Here is a 15,174-nt window from a genome sequence, read left to right as displayed (position 1 = left end):
GCAAATATTATCGTTAAATATTCTGCAGAATCCATATTTGGTCGAAATGTATACTTGTGCGTTTATCGCAACACCTCTTAATCCAACAGACAAATCTAACTAAGAAGTTGTTTTTCCGAAGAGGAGGAGGAGAAGGAGAAAGAGGAAGAAGAGGAGGAGGAAGAATAAGAAGAAAAAGAAGAGGAGAAGGAGGAAGAGGAGGGGCAACCACCCCCACCCACCCCCAAAAGACTGGGTACATTTTTATCTAGAAAGGCACCCCCGCCCCTTACACCTGCTTTGAAGAGCCCTTTAAGGTGTGTGCCAGTGTAAGCCTTTTCCCAAGCCGTTTGGATGATGCTGCGACAGGAGAGATTTTTGCATTACAAAGACGTAATTTTAAAAATGCAGAGCAGGTAGTTAATAACTAAGAGCCTGGGGGATGGAAAAGAGAAGAGAGGCAGGAGCATTATCTGCCAGCTGGGGGCTGACCTGATTCCCTAGAATCCTCAGCTTTCTTCCTCTTTCCTCCCACCATCCTTCTTCCCCCCCCCCCCCCCGCAACCCCTCTTTTCCCTTCCCCAGATAAGCAGCTCCGGGAAACAAAGAACCGGGCTCTCCAGACCTCAGCGCTGGAACCTAGGGCTTTCGGAGAAGAATCTCTTTTCGGGGACCAGGGCTCTGGAGCTCCGAGTCCCCTCCCCAACCTCCCCCGCCTCCCTTGCTTGCTCGCTGCTCCCTCCCTGCTCGCTGCCTCCCCCACCTTCGCTGCGCTGGGAGGAAGGCGGCCAGGGCTCAAGATGGCTTTAGCCGGGCTGTGCGCCCTGTTCGCCTGCTGCTGGGGCCCGGCTGCGGTGCTGGCTACAGCTGCCGGCGACGTGGATCCATCCAAGGAGCTGGAGTGCAAGCTCAAGAGCATCACTGTGTCGGCACTGCCCTTCCTGCGCGAGAACGACCTGAGCATCATGCACAGTCCCTCGGCCTCCGAACCCAAGCTCCTCTTCTCTGTGCGCAATGACTTCCCAGGAGAAATGGTCGTGGTGGACGACCTAGAGAACACGGAGCTACCCTACTTCGTGCTGGGTGAGTCCCGGGAGAGGTGAAAGAGGCCGGAGGAGGCGCTGGACCAGCGCCCCCACCCCCCACCCGGCCCGCGCCACACATCCACTTGCTGCCGCCACCTCCCCTCCCCCACACTACCTCCCTGGATCCGCCCCACTCCTGGACCTTTCTCCACACCCACTTGCAAGCCAGCACTTGGGCCTTGGTGCACCTGATGTCTCCCCAAATCCACTCTGGAACCCCTCCCCTCTCCTCTCAGTTGCTTTGCCCCAAAGGAACAGGTTGCTGGAATGTCTCTGAAACCTTCCTCAGCCTGGAGCTGGGAGTTTTCCTTCAGGAACACCTCTGAACATCATCGGTTTCCAGCCCAACTCTCAGAGGCCTCTCTCCCTGTTTGCATGCCACATGCTTGGGTAGCTCTTTGCTTCACACCCTTGGGCACCTATACCCACCCACAGCCATCCCCAGGCTTTAGGAACAGGAATTCCGTGGCTATCTTGCCAGCGTGTGAAAACCTCACTGATCTTCACTCATCTAAAACCCTCTATCTACCATCGGGGCTTGGATACACTTCCACCCATTTAAGTTTCTTATGTGCCTGGAGTTCGTCTTGGGAAGTTGTACCTCTATGCCTAAACCTAACAACCTCCTTATCAGGCACTAGCACATCTCCATGACATTTTACAGTCTCTTGTATGAAGAGATGGCCCAACTGTGTGGCCCACTTATAACTGTTGCTCTCCTCTGTTCTCCAAACTTCAGAAGGTCGGTGTAGATATTCCTGCACAGATAATGGCCTCTCTAGGCAAGAGGCTTTTCTTTCCTTTGTTTACATCTCTCTGATCCCTTTCTTATACTTTTCTTAGGTCAGAAAATTGCTTCAGACACTGAATCTTATATCCCTTTGACTCCATCCTTCTTGTTTTCATTACCAGAATCTTGCAAAGCATCACAGGCTCACGTGACTTAGGTACCAAATTTCTCTACTTCTCCACTGAAGCTCTATGTCTCTCCATGCTGCCCTCACCCAACTATACAGTTCATTTCTTTGGAATACAGTGTATACGGGCTTACAATATGCTTCACATACTCTAATTTTGTCCAGGAGGGACTAAAGGTATCGGGGATGGGGTGGGGTGGGGTCCAGGATACTATTGCATTTACTTAATGTTCTACAAACTCAAGTTTGCTTTGCAGGAACATGGTTTCCTGCTAGCCGTGTGTAGGTTGAAGCCACAGGTGAAATTATAACCTCTCTTCCTGCTCTTCTTTCACAAAGATGCATTTTTATACTGAGAGCATTAGGAGTAGGTGAATAAACCCTCCCTCCTGGACCACAGTGGAAAAGTAATTTAAAAAATTGCCTGGTCCTATGAAAAGTTCATTTACAGTTTTGGGACTACAACTCAGTTAAACCCAGTGAAGCCAACCTACACACTTGAAAGGATTATTTAATTTTTTTTTTTTGCAGGAAAAGTACCAATAACATAATAAAGACTGGGGGCTGACTAGAGATAGGAACAATGTGGCTATGGTACTCATTACAGCATACAATTTGTTGAGTTATTCAGTGGCTGTAAAGTTCATGTTGAAGTCATGCTGATGTGCAAACACGGTTTGTTCGTCATGCTTTGTAAGAATGAATGTGGAAAATTATATGCTTCTAAAGAGGCTGTTTGGGGTTCTGCATACAGAATTGACTGTGCATAAAAGTGGACATATGTGGATGAAAAGGAGAGGTTGGGCTAGCAGGTACTCGGAACTCCACTTCTCTTTTTGAAGAATTCCAAAGCCCAGGCTGTGTACTGTGATAGACCTATACTAGCTACGCGTCCAAAGCCCAGATGTTCAAGAATGGGTTTTGTGCAACTTTGTACAAAGCTGCCCACTGCAGCACCCTGTTGGGGTTGCCATGGTAACCTGCTGCACTAAGGCATTTGCACAGAGGCACAGGCACTTTCACTTCAGAACCAGAAACTACATGTTTGTTCTCCAACTTCACAGTTACCAAAATATGCTCAGAGCCATTGATTTGCTGGTGTCTGTTCCTTTTGGCCTGGAATTCCAAAAGGGGCAGCATATAAGTGAGCAAAAAGGGAAAGGAGTCCAAGTTCATGGAGGACAGATTTGTTCTTAAAGTTAACTTTTGTGGCTCTAAGTGATGCTACTTAAGATTCATGGTGAGGAATGTAATGATTTGTGAGTAGATCTTGTAGATCTTGTTTCATGTTTCTCTGGAAGCAGACTAGCTTCCAGTCAGTAGTTGTGGGAATTTATGAAGCTCAAGCTTCTTAGCAATTTGGGACACAGAAGTTAACCACCACACTCCTGGCCCCAGGTGCCCTCTAGTCATCAGGAACACACAGATCCTTTTAAGAGCTGTAATCATACCTAGTTGAGTGTTTGGATGCTGACAAGCATAGGAATGCTGAGGAAAAAGATGCTCCTGTGAGGATAGCAAGCTCCACAGCTTAAAAGGATCTTAGCCAAAATCAGGTCTCATCACTCCTGGAAAAAAAAAAAAGCATGAAAATAAATGACCAAACAAGTGTTGGCATTCTTTTGCTCTGAAGATCAAGTCTTCTCATTTCAATGAGGCGAACAGACTTTTGAAAAGGGTCTTTATAAAAAAAGTGCTCTTGCTGCTAACTTTGCAAGCCTCTTATCCTTTCAAGTCAGCTTCAGTTTTTGGGGTTCTTTAAAGAGTTTTGTACATGCCTCCTTCTCCCTAGAGGGCTTGCCATCCTTTCTCTGACCCCAGCTGTCCAGCTGTATGAACATTCCACCCACATAACCTTTCTGTGATGCCTTCCTTCTCCCCTCCTCAGATCACTGTCGTCTGGAACACTTTTGATATTTTTGCAAAGACTAATGAAATAAAAGGTAGATTTGACTTGACTTTCTGTAGGAATGAAGGTATTTGAGGTCATGGAGAAAGGTTAACAGGATAGTGGTGGCTATGAATACATGGATGTAGGAATAGCCTGGCTGTGTGGAGATCAGCCTTGCTAGAGTGGAGCCTCAACACAGGAATGGTGGTGACTGCACATGGGTCTGGAGAGGAAGTCTCACCACAGGTCAGGCAGAGAGGGCTGGTGACACAAAAAAGAAATGAAACGTGGCTCTAGAGGCTACCACAGCTACAAGCCCTGTCCATTTTACTTGTAAAGCAATCTCAGGTAGGGTAGGAGTACTTGTCTCCTGTTCTTTGAGGTGGAAGTTGCAGACTGTGGTATAAGGGTAAGATGGCACTGTAAATCATGTCTTCTTTGGCTGTACATAGTTTTGAATTGGAATGTTTATATTCATGTCCCGTCATCTCTAGCTGGCCTGCCTTCCCACAAATATGAATTTTACTGTGTCAGATTGTCTTCTTTATGGTACTTGTCAGGCAACCCCAAGTCAGATAATCCAAACCTCTGCTTTCAGACGTGTTGTGAAGATTTTTAAAGTATTGCAAGGCAACTGTAATATCTATCTGAAAATATTTGAGTACATAAGCTGTATTATCCTCTTGGGGAGAAATCAAAGGTTTACCAGATTAATATCTTAACTAAAAATTCATGTCTTAGCTCTTATAACAGCAGACATTTCTGCTTTGGAAGCATATTTGATCTTGGAATAGAGTTAATGTGAAGAGGGGCATCCAAATTTTCTGTGCTGTGAATGGGATGTGTCTATCATTTCCAATGTTAGCTGAAGAGGACGTTCTTCTGCTTCAAACCCAGCTCTTGAGCCTTTGCATATACAGACCTTAGTGCAGAGACAGCTCGTTCTTGTGCTTTGGCATTTTGTATTAGCTGTTGTGGATTTAATGGAAGAAAGTAAAGTAAATCAGCCTGTAGAAGTGTAGCAAGACCACATACAAGATGCTGTCAAAAGTGTCTGGAGCAGTCCAGTGTGGTGCTGAAAAGAAAAGGCTGTGAAGGCAGATCTGGTGTCAGCATCTGGCTTGCCATACATTCCAAAAATGGAGAAGAGTGAGGATAACTAGGGTAAATAAATTACACAGGAGCCCTTTGTCAAGAGTGAATTGACCTGTTATTTAACCTTAGGTCAATTAATATGACATTTAGGCTTTTCTCTATGCCTTTTAGGTTTGGTTTAAAAAATTTTTTTTTTCAAAAATTGTCCTTTTACACAGTTCAATACAGGTTCCCTGGCAATGAGTAAGATAGAGAAAATGTATTCACATGCTTTAAACAGAGAAATCCTATGTGGTTTTTGTGCAAATGCCTCTTGAACAGCTTTGTCCATTGTGTGTTTCCTCACATAAACCTTAGTGTAGAAAGTGAACTCCATCAAGATACACCCAAGAAGCTTCGTTGGCTGTGAACAACCTGGGTATTCTTATTTATAGTCCTACTCCTTTACTACTTGTAGGTATTTATGGCATCCACAGGCGTAATGAACGAGCTGGGTGATGACGCTGTTATGTTCAATATTCTGAGAAGAGCCTCTTAGCAATGCAAACAGAATATGAAGGAGGTGAAGCCATGAGGCCACAGAGAAACACCGTGTGTTTAGGTCCTGTATGAAGCCTCTGATCTTTGCTATTATGGTTTTGGTGCTTAGAATCCACTGCCAGAGCCCAGAAAACTCTCCTATAGTGAGCAAATGGCTTCAGATATAACACTGGGCAGCATTTTCCCCTTACAGGTGGGCTTGGGACTCACAGGAAGCAACTGAAGTACTTCAACATCCCCAACTTCTCTTTACCCATCTCTCCGTCTTCCTTTGAAAGGGGAACTTTAAAATAAGTTTCCTTTATTTCTCTTGTTCTTCCATACAGTGAACTGTTTAGGTTAACGGCGAACAAATTTATACAGAGCTGCAGCGCCATCTGAGACAAAGTGGGATGAATGATGGCAATCTTAAACTGGAGATTTCAATGCTTAAACAGCACATACCAGCATAATGCACTAATTTATAGTATTGAGAGGGTTATTATTTACTGTTTCTCCACAGAAATGTGGATTTTAACATCAAAGGGGTTTTGAATGCAGGAATGATGAATTTTAAGACACTTCAAGTGTTCTTCAAGACCTGCTGATGCAGCTTAAACTCAAGACATTGGAGCTTATGAAAGAAAAATAAATACCAGCTTAATTTCTTTATTCCTCTTTGGAGGAAAGGCTGAGATTCACATACATATGCATGTATGCATATGTGTATGTGCATACTCACACACACACCCCTCCCTTGCTTCTCCCCTCTTCTGTTCTTTCCTTTTATTCCTCTCTCCCTTCCCTCCCTCCTTTTGAATATATATACATCTAAATAGCTAGGAGTTTCTCAAATACATGCCAGTAGCTACATTTTCAGCAGAGACATGTCAAATTGTAATTTCTTCATTTTTGTGCCACGTTCAGATAGATGCCCACAGCAAGTTAACCATCCAGGATGTTTGCCTGTGATGATTCCTAATGAATTGCAATGATAATTTCACCATATTATTTTTATTACAAATATTACACACTTTAAAACTTACTTAAGAAAATCAACGTATCTTCATGGATCTTCATGAGAATTCTTTTCAAGGAACAAAATTCAGAAGAAAAATAGTTTATTGCTGATGGGAATCTGAATTGGTTCCACAGCTTCTGTAAAAGCAGGATTGAAAATGTGCCCCGCCCCAAAGACCAAACAGTTTTGCTTCTAGCTATGAATCACACACACAACAAAGTCTTCAGCGATACTACGAATATTTGTAACCATGCTGCTGGTAATAGCAAAACCTGGAAGCATCATTAGGAGAAGACTGGAAATAAATATGTTGACACAGTCACCTAATAAAATATGATTGGGCCATCTAGTATACAGGTAGGTAAAGAGTGGTCAAATGTTTATGCAAAGCAAGTATGCAAAAGACAAAATGCAGAATGAATCACCTCTAATAAAATGTCTTAACGAGAAGGGAAAGAATGAAGGGGATTTTGAAGATAATGACAGAATTTTCATTTATTTATTTATTTTAGTTTTGAAAAACACATGTCATTGTTTAGAAGGATTTTAGATGCATGAACACTCAGGCTCTCTTCCTGTTAGCCTTTTACATTAGTATGATGTTCTTTTTGCAGATGAAGCACCAGGTTTTGCCTTCTGCTCAGGGTCCAGTGCATGGCACTACACATTCCATATAGTTGTTCTGTTTCCTTGGGCTTCTCTTGCCAATGACAAGTTCTGAGACTTGTTCTTAATGACCTTGACAGTTGGAATAATATGGGTCAGCTATGTGTAGAATGTTCTTCCACTGGTGTTTTTTTTTTCCCCCTGATCTTTTCCCAGTAATTAGAAGAGATGTGAGGTTTTTGTTATAGGATATAAACATGGTTGAACACAGGTGCTGTTGGTCTTGACTGCCTAGTGAGGTTGTGCTGTAGGGTAACCTCTGTAGAGTTTCACTCTTCTCTCCATTCCATACTCAAGCAGAATACATTGCACACAGACCACACTAAGCTACTCACGAGCCACTATTTTATAGGCTCAGTGTTTGCATAAATTATTTAGAATCATCCTATATGAGACCATTGTATTTTCTGTTTTTTTGTTTATTCATTCATTCATTCATTCATGACAAATGGACTCATAGATATTTATTTTGTACTCTAGGGAATATTTATTTTATATTTGGGGTTTTAATTCAATACTGTTCTATTGATTTTATTGCTCAAATTGCTTGCTCTAGCTTTGCCTGATGGGAACATTCAGTCAACTCTTGTGTATTTCGCATGCCCCTATTAGTGTGGAATTTTCTCTTGAACACTTTCTTACTTTTAGCCATTGTAGTTTCTTCTAGCTTTGTCCAGCATATTCTCTACCCCTCCCTGAAACATTTCGGTCTCTATGTACCCTGTTGTTGAATATTAATATTTTTTATTGATTTATCTTTTAGCTAAACAGTGGTTATTCCTAAACCAGTTGTATACCCAAATCACCACACAGAGACTAGGATTTACTTAATCAACCTAAAGCACAGTGCTGGGCAATAATTACTCCATCCTAAACCTCCAAGCCTGCACAGTTTCCTCCCATTTATATTTTCCATATTATATTTGTTTTTATTCATATCTTAGGTTCAGTTCATCTCTCCTCGTGGTTCCACGTCCTCTCCTGCCTATTTCTCCTCTCCGACTCCTCCCACTGGCTTCTTTCTTCTCCCCTCTGGACCAGGATGTCCCACCCTATCCTCTCCATTGTTCAGCACTGGCTGGCTGTTTAATTGACAATATAGAGAACAAATGGTGGCATGTTTACACAAACTTGAGACAGGTGATGCTTAGAATAAACATCACAATGCAATGGTCGGATTGAAACCAGATAGTGGGGTTGAGAAATCAGCATTTGGATGAACAAGGGTAAATTGTATACATTTTACTTGAACATTATACCAACAGGACTGCTAATTCTTTATAAAACCAAGATATAGGCACCATACATGATTTTATGCATGGACTAGGGATTGCTGTTTTTAGTCTGTCAATTGTCACAACAAAGGAACAAAATATGTATAATGATAAACATACGCATGTATTCATAAGTATTGCTACATGTAACAACTGTAGGTATAATAAGCTAAGTATCAGTTCATACTGATAATTCTAATTGTTCCATTCTCTATATTATTAATAGATTCATGAATTGTTTTACAGTTTCCTTCCTGGTTATCTCACTTCAACCCTGAGAAACCTGGCTCTGGTCATCTGCCATCTAGTTATTGAAAATTTCAATTCCAGTTTGTAGTTCATAATGGTTATTAAAACTACTTATCCACACCCCTCTGGGAAATGACTAGTAGTTAGAGTACAGTTTGGAGTACAGTTTCTTTTCCTTTAGTCTTAAACACTACTTATTTCCAAATTTGCTTGGGTCAGCACTTACCCCTCACTGCCTTCAGTGAGGCTTCATAAATCTATGTTAGAGTTAGCATGTTTGTCACACCCTTCAGCCTGCCTTAGGGTTCTTAAACCTTCTAAATTATTTCTTTTACTTTAATTTTCTGGCATTAGAGTTGGCCATTGTCACTCTAAAGTTTCATGTTTTTATAAATGTACATGGGTTGATGCCTCTTATTTTTTTTCTTTTGTGGTAATATAGCCACAGTTATAGTATTAAACAAAGTGATTGAATTATCCTACAAAATACCCTTGTCTTTCCTCTTCTCATCCTTACTTCCTTAACCCCATACCTGGGTGAAACAGACTTGCTTTTTAGCTTAATCCAGATGTATTTTCCTTCAGTGTCTTTCTTTGTTTCATAATGTTTCTTCACGCGTTCAGGAAGTTATTGTGACTGCCAGAGGTACTGATATGTTTGACACACACATTTATTGTTTTGGCAAGATTCTTGCCTTGATCCTGTGAGTTTACAGCCTGGCCAACAGAGAAGAAGGTAATACTATCATCTCCCAGCTTTGCCAGAGAATATTTGTGAGGGCTTGCTTGTTTGTTTATTTATTTTTTTAATTGTACCCATCACCTTGATATCTGCAACAACATCCTTCTTGGAGATTCGTACCTAAGCAACCAAAGAAACAAGTTTATATTTACTGCAAGTCATAGTGAACACACATTGAGTGTCTCCCTTTTTAAAGATGTCTTCCATTTGTCAAGAAGGCTGAAGGCTCCATGCAAGTTTTTGTGTACTTCGTTTGTGCTTGTTTGTGTTTATTTATTGTGACCTCAATGCAGAAATTTATGCTAAAAATATTCTCCAACTTCCAGCTTAGTTTTCTCTCAAATCTGTGTAAATCACTCTCATTCCAGTTGTTTATTACTTTCATTTTATTTCTGTTCCCAATTCCTATTCACTCTTCCCAGTAAAAAATATTTGGTGTGTGTGTGTGTGTGTGTGTGTGTGTATGCAACATCGTGCTGTGGAGGTCACAGGATAACTTAGAAGAGTCATTTCTTTCCTGCCACCTTGCAAATCAAGGGGTTGAATTCAACCACTCAGACCTGTTAGGAAGCACCTCTAGCTACCAAGTCACTTTGCTGTCCCACGACTAGTCTTTAAATGTTTATTTGTTTGTGTATTTATTTATAGAACGAGACTCATGTGGCTTGGGATGGTCTTGAATGTCTGATACTCCTGCCTCTGCCTCATAAGTGCTGGGACTACAGGTGTGCTTGACAACTCCCCTTCCTTTTATTTACTCAGCACTATATTATTAAGATTTAATCGTGTTATGATGCGTGATTATAGACCACTTTTGTCTAACAAAGCTTTCTGCAATAATGTTACCGTTTTATAGGTGCCTTATCCAATATGGTAGTTCCTAATAGCATGTACCTCTCGAGCACTTCAAATGTATCTAGTGCAACGAAACAGCTAAATTTTTATTTTTTTCAACTTTGCATTGGTTAACTCTCAAATAATCTCATACATATATAGCCTAACATATCCATCAGTGAATATACAGAACACTGGCACCATTGTTCAAAGGAAAACAACTGCTATAGAACGCCCCATTGTGGATATGGACCACATTTTATCAGCTTCTAGGATGGCTGACACCCAGGTGGCTTCCTGCTGCCTGACGTTGGACACAGTGTGGCAATTATCAACTTTGTGCATATGTCCTTAAATATTTTTGGGGGGAGGAATTCATATATCACGTACTAGGAGGATAATTTCTGGTTCATGAAGATGATAAGTACATAACAAGATTGTCAGTTTGCACTTGAATGGTTATGCTAGTCTGTACTCTCATCAGCTATATAAGAAGGTTTCTATATCCCCCCATTCTCCAGTTGCCATTGCACAGTTTTTTAATACTTTTCCAGTGTACTAGACTGACATTCCATTGCTAGTCAGTTTTATATGTTATGAGTACTCAGAGACTTGGTAGTTATACCTTTGTTTCTAATATAAATTATAAACATTTTACATGATGTTGTGTATTTTGCCTTTGATTACATTTGTTTTGTTTGTTTGTTTGTTTTTGTAGGGCTCTAGCTTTGGCTGGCCCTTTACCTCTCCAGTTCTGGATTGCAAAATGTATATCAAGGGGTTGGGGATTTAGCTCAGTAGTAGAGCACTTGTCTAGCAAGTGGCAAGGCCCTGGGTTCAGTCTTAGGCTCTAGAAAAAAATAAATAAATAAAAAGAAAACTGTGTAATTAAAATAAAATAATAATAAAAAAGAAAACTGTACATCACCATTGCAGACCTTATTTGTTCATTTTGTTGCTGGGTTCTCGGAAAGATTTGCAGTTTGTAAAATTAAAGGCATTAATTGTTCTTTTTAGTTTCTATGCTTTTTCCAAGTCTTAGCTGAGATAGTTTTCTACACGTTAAGATTATAAAACTATACATATTTTCTTTTAATACATAATAGTTATCCTTTACCTCTAAATAGGTGAAAGATCTTGAGCTTATTCTGATATGTAGTATGACCTATAACCTTCTCCAGATATGCTATGTGAAGTAAAACATTAGCTATCTCTATAGTTGCTCAGATGTCTGTGCCATTCACAAAACAGCCTCAGGTTCCCCTCTGATTTGAGATATCATCTTTACTGTGTACCCATTTGACAATATATTTAGGTCTGATTCTGAAATTAGCTTTGGTTGAATAAAATTAGCATATTAAAGAAGAATTGATTGTTTTTTCCTTTATGAAGAGTTTTTTATAATTAATTTAATAATTAAATGTTTTTTTAGTATTTATAGAGCTAATGATAAGATTTTTCTCCTTGGATATATTTGAAAAGTGAATTATATACATATATTTCCTCGTTTTGAACTGCTTTTGCATTTGTGCAACAGTTTTCACCAAGTAGTAATTAATTGCTCTTTGAATATGAAATTGGATTTGTTTGATATGTTTTATGAAGTGTACATTGCATTACTATTTCCAAGTGAGGCTATTCTTAGGTTTTCTGGCTGTGTGACCTTTGTTGGCATTTAGTATCAGTTTTATATTTGCTCCATAAAAGTAATTGCTTCTTTTTTTTCTAGAACAATTTTAAACAGCACTGTAATGATCTGTGCTGTCTAAATCATTACCTGGTGATGAGATGATTATAGTGACCACACTGTGAAATAGTGACTTTGTTAGTGAGATAATGAACATGTAAGTAAGAGGTCTAAGTCAAAGGAGGCTGGGATACATGAATGGGTCCTAGGAACTCTTGGTTTGGACGAGAAATTACAAGCTGTAGCTTAAGGAACAGGTACTGGAAAGAGTAAATGCAAAACTAGGTCAAAGAATGTAAGTAAGTACTTAAGTAATACTTTGGTGCCATGTCGAACTGTGATAGACAGCACATAGCTGAAGGGACATGCGATTAAACATGCACATCCTAGCAGGGTCTGGTGAAATCTGTTTTTAACTGTTTCTAGACAGTAGGTATGATTGACATGTTATCTCGCTTCCCCCGGACTCGAGTTCCACTGTAATCTGAATGCACAGAGCATCTTCTGGTGCACTGCAAGTCTGCACACAGTGATCCTGACGGAGGCCTCGAGTTTCCCTGCTTTCCCGTAAAGAGCTATTGTTTTCTCTGCACATAAGTTCCTTGGACTCATTCTTTAACCCACTATTTCCTTTTAGTCTTTCTTTGCCTTATTCTCTTTTTTGTGTCCTTTTTTTTTTTCTTTACCATTATAGCATTTCCTGGATGACTGAAATGGCAAATATTAATTTTTCAATTGGCAGAGGAAATTAATAAAGCACACTAGTGTATGTCCGTATGTGTATTTTCAGAGCCCATGAGATCGTGGATCCTGGGGACTATGACCTAATCAATGGTCTGGTTCTTTGATGGGTTCAGAATTTAAATAGACTATTGATAGATGGTGGAACTGCTAAAAGTGGGGTCTGGTTGGAAGAAGTGAATTGGTGGAAAGCTATATTTTGGTCATTACTTCTTACTATTTATCACTTCCTGGATTATGCAAGGTAAACAACTTTCATTCAACATACCTTTTTTTCCATGATGTTTCTGCCTTGCCATGATCCTAAAGCAATCGAGTGAAATGCGTGCTGAAAACCTGCTGAAATTGTGGCTGAAATAAGCCCCTCCTCAACTTGTTTCTCTCAAATAGATGTCACAGAACCAAAAGTGTGGCTAGCACACTGACCCTTTTATTCTAGTACTGACCAGAGGCACAATCTGATGGAGTGTCATGCCAAAGTGTGGCATGTGTCAGGTATAGGCCATGCTCATGGGATAGATGGCTACTTTCTTTGCCGTTCCAACGCAGGCTTCCTGGTGTGCATTCTCAGAATCAGGACCATGTACGGACTCCAGGGTTTAGTGAAAATTAAACAGTTATGTAAACATAAATCCTAGATATGGAGTTTCTTTTAAAAATGGGCATGATGGCCTAACTTTCTGGTGGGGGGGGGGGGGAGGGAAGCCTTCTGAAAATAACTGAAATGAGGAAAGCTTATGTCCCCTCAGATGCCAATTCTAGTTTGGCAGAGTTTTCTGCTTTATTCAATTGTTTAAAAGCCTAAAACCCTTTCATCCCATTCTTCTACTATACCGGAGGCCAGTATCCTCTTCCATGGCAAAGCATCTCACAAGGGTACATGAACTTGCTGGAAGGGGAAGGGCAGATGTTCAGGACAACACATTTTTAACTTGAGGAAATGCTGCACGCATCCTTTACACTGCTGTACCATTCCTGGAAATGCAACGCTACCTAAGTGACCCCATACTAAATTTAGTTCAAGAAACTAAGGAAGGAAATGAAGGAGCAAGGGGAACAGATAAGAGTTTTTGAAAACACTGACTATAAAGATACCTCCAAAGTAAAGAAGCACCCCTTTGCACATATGCAAGTCAGCTGTCTTTGCTGGACAACGCTTATTTTTGAAAGTTCACCTCTTTAGTTCTGTCACCTCTGCCTTTCTTGCTGTCTCATTAATCAGTGTCCATGCTCCTCAACAGTGTCTTTGGCAGTGACCCCGTTTTTCTTGCACTTTGTCTCTTGCCTTTACACAAGCATCTTAACTGTGTTGACCCAGGTCAACAAGTGTTCTCTGAAAGGACAAGGTGGTAAATATTTTCAATCTTAGGCTACTTGGTCTTAATAGATGCTTGTAGTGAAAAGACATCCATAGATACTAGGTAAATATAATGGATAAATGAATGACTGTAGTGGTTTCTCATTAAATTTTTATTTAGAGCAACCAGCAAGTGACCATCACATTAGAGTTGGTCAGCCTTTCATATAGATAGTATACCTAATGTCCTGCTTTATAATTCCGTCAACACCCTTCCCCACAGGTCCACCTTCAAGACCACATTTTGTACAGAAATGAATGTGGCCACACTCTCCTGATCCCTAAATGTGTCCAACTCTGATATTGTCCCTACTTGTCACAATTTCTATTTCCAGCTTTCTCATGCTATCTTCCACTCTGCACCCCCTCCCTCCATTTGGTTCTTGGAAATTCTCCAGTTCATTGTATTTTCCATGTACATCAGAGCTCTCTGACACCATCTATTTTCTAATATATATATATATATTATAGATTATAATATAATTATAATTATATTTATATATAAATAATAAATTTATAAATTATAAATTATAATATATATATATTCAATTTTGTTTTGGGGCCTATATAGAATACAGTGCTCAAGTGAGCAGACAAGAATCATCTCCCAAAATCTATGTGCTTTTTCTTTAGGTCTAGAGCAAATGCTAAGGTTTACATATAAATACTCTTACTTGTATGGATTTGCAGCTCCATAATTATCTGAGTTCTGATCTTGATCTGTTCCTGAAATATTTTTATTAATTTTAAAGTTTTAAAATTAATTTTAAAATTTCATGTTAATTTTTTATTGACCTTGATGAACTTCCCCTCACATTTCCCCAAGTGACTATTTCAGAACTCTCAACTTAATTCTGACATCTTTATACTTGCCAAGATATTGCCTCATGCATTACCTAAAGTTTTGAGGATATCAGGCATAAAGAACCTCTGATTTCTCTATAACTCCGATCTCAAACTGTATGCCTTCTGCTTTCATTATTATTTTTACTTCAGTTTCTAAGACTTTCTGAGCAGCTACTGAATCCCAGCTGTCACCCTTGAATTTCACAATATAATCAGAAATAAAGAAGACATAAACCTGTCGCAGAAGCAAGATTTCCATCTCTTCTAGGCC

General features: G+C 40.1%; 1 protein-coding gene across 3 annotated transcripts in view; it reads left to right on the top strand.

Moving 5' to 3' along the window:
* Positions 1-606: 606 nt before the first annotated feature.
* Astn1 (astrotactin 1) overlaps positions 607-15,174 on the top strand; it is a 330,303-nt gene continuing 315,735 nt past the window's right edge. The window contains exon 1 of one of the 3 annotated variants that reach the window (XM_055624474.1): positions 607-1,062. In XM_055624474.1, coding sequence (XP_055480449.1) covers positions 780-1,062 — 283 coding nt within the window. In that variant the 5' untranslated portion in view covers positions 607-779. The remainder of the gene's footprint in view (positions 1,063-15,174) is intronic. The other 2 variants (XM_055624472.1, XM_055624473.1) reach the window with 2 other exon arrangements.

Source organism: Psammomys obesus, unplaced genomic scaffold (genome assembly GCF_907164565.1).
Source record: "Psammomys obesus unplaced genomic scaffold, mPsaObe1.curated_primary_1811, whole genome shotgun sequence".
NCBI classification, from domain to species: domain Eukaryota; kingdom Metazoa; phylum Chordata; class Mammalia; order Rodentia; family Muridae; genus Psammomys; species Psammomys obesus.
This window is presented reverse-complemented; position numbering and strand designations above follow the sequence as displayed.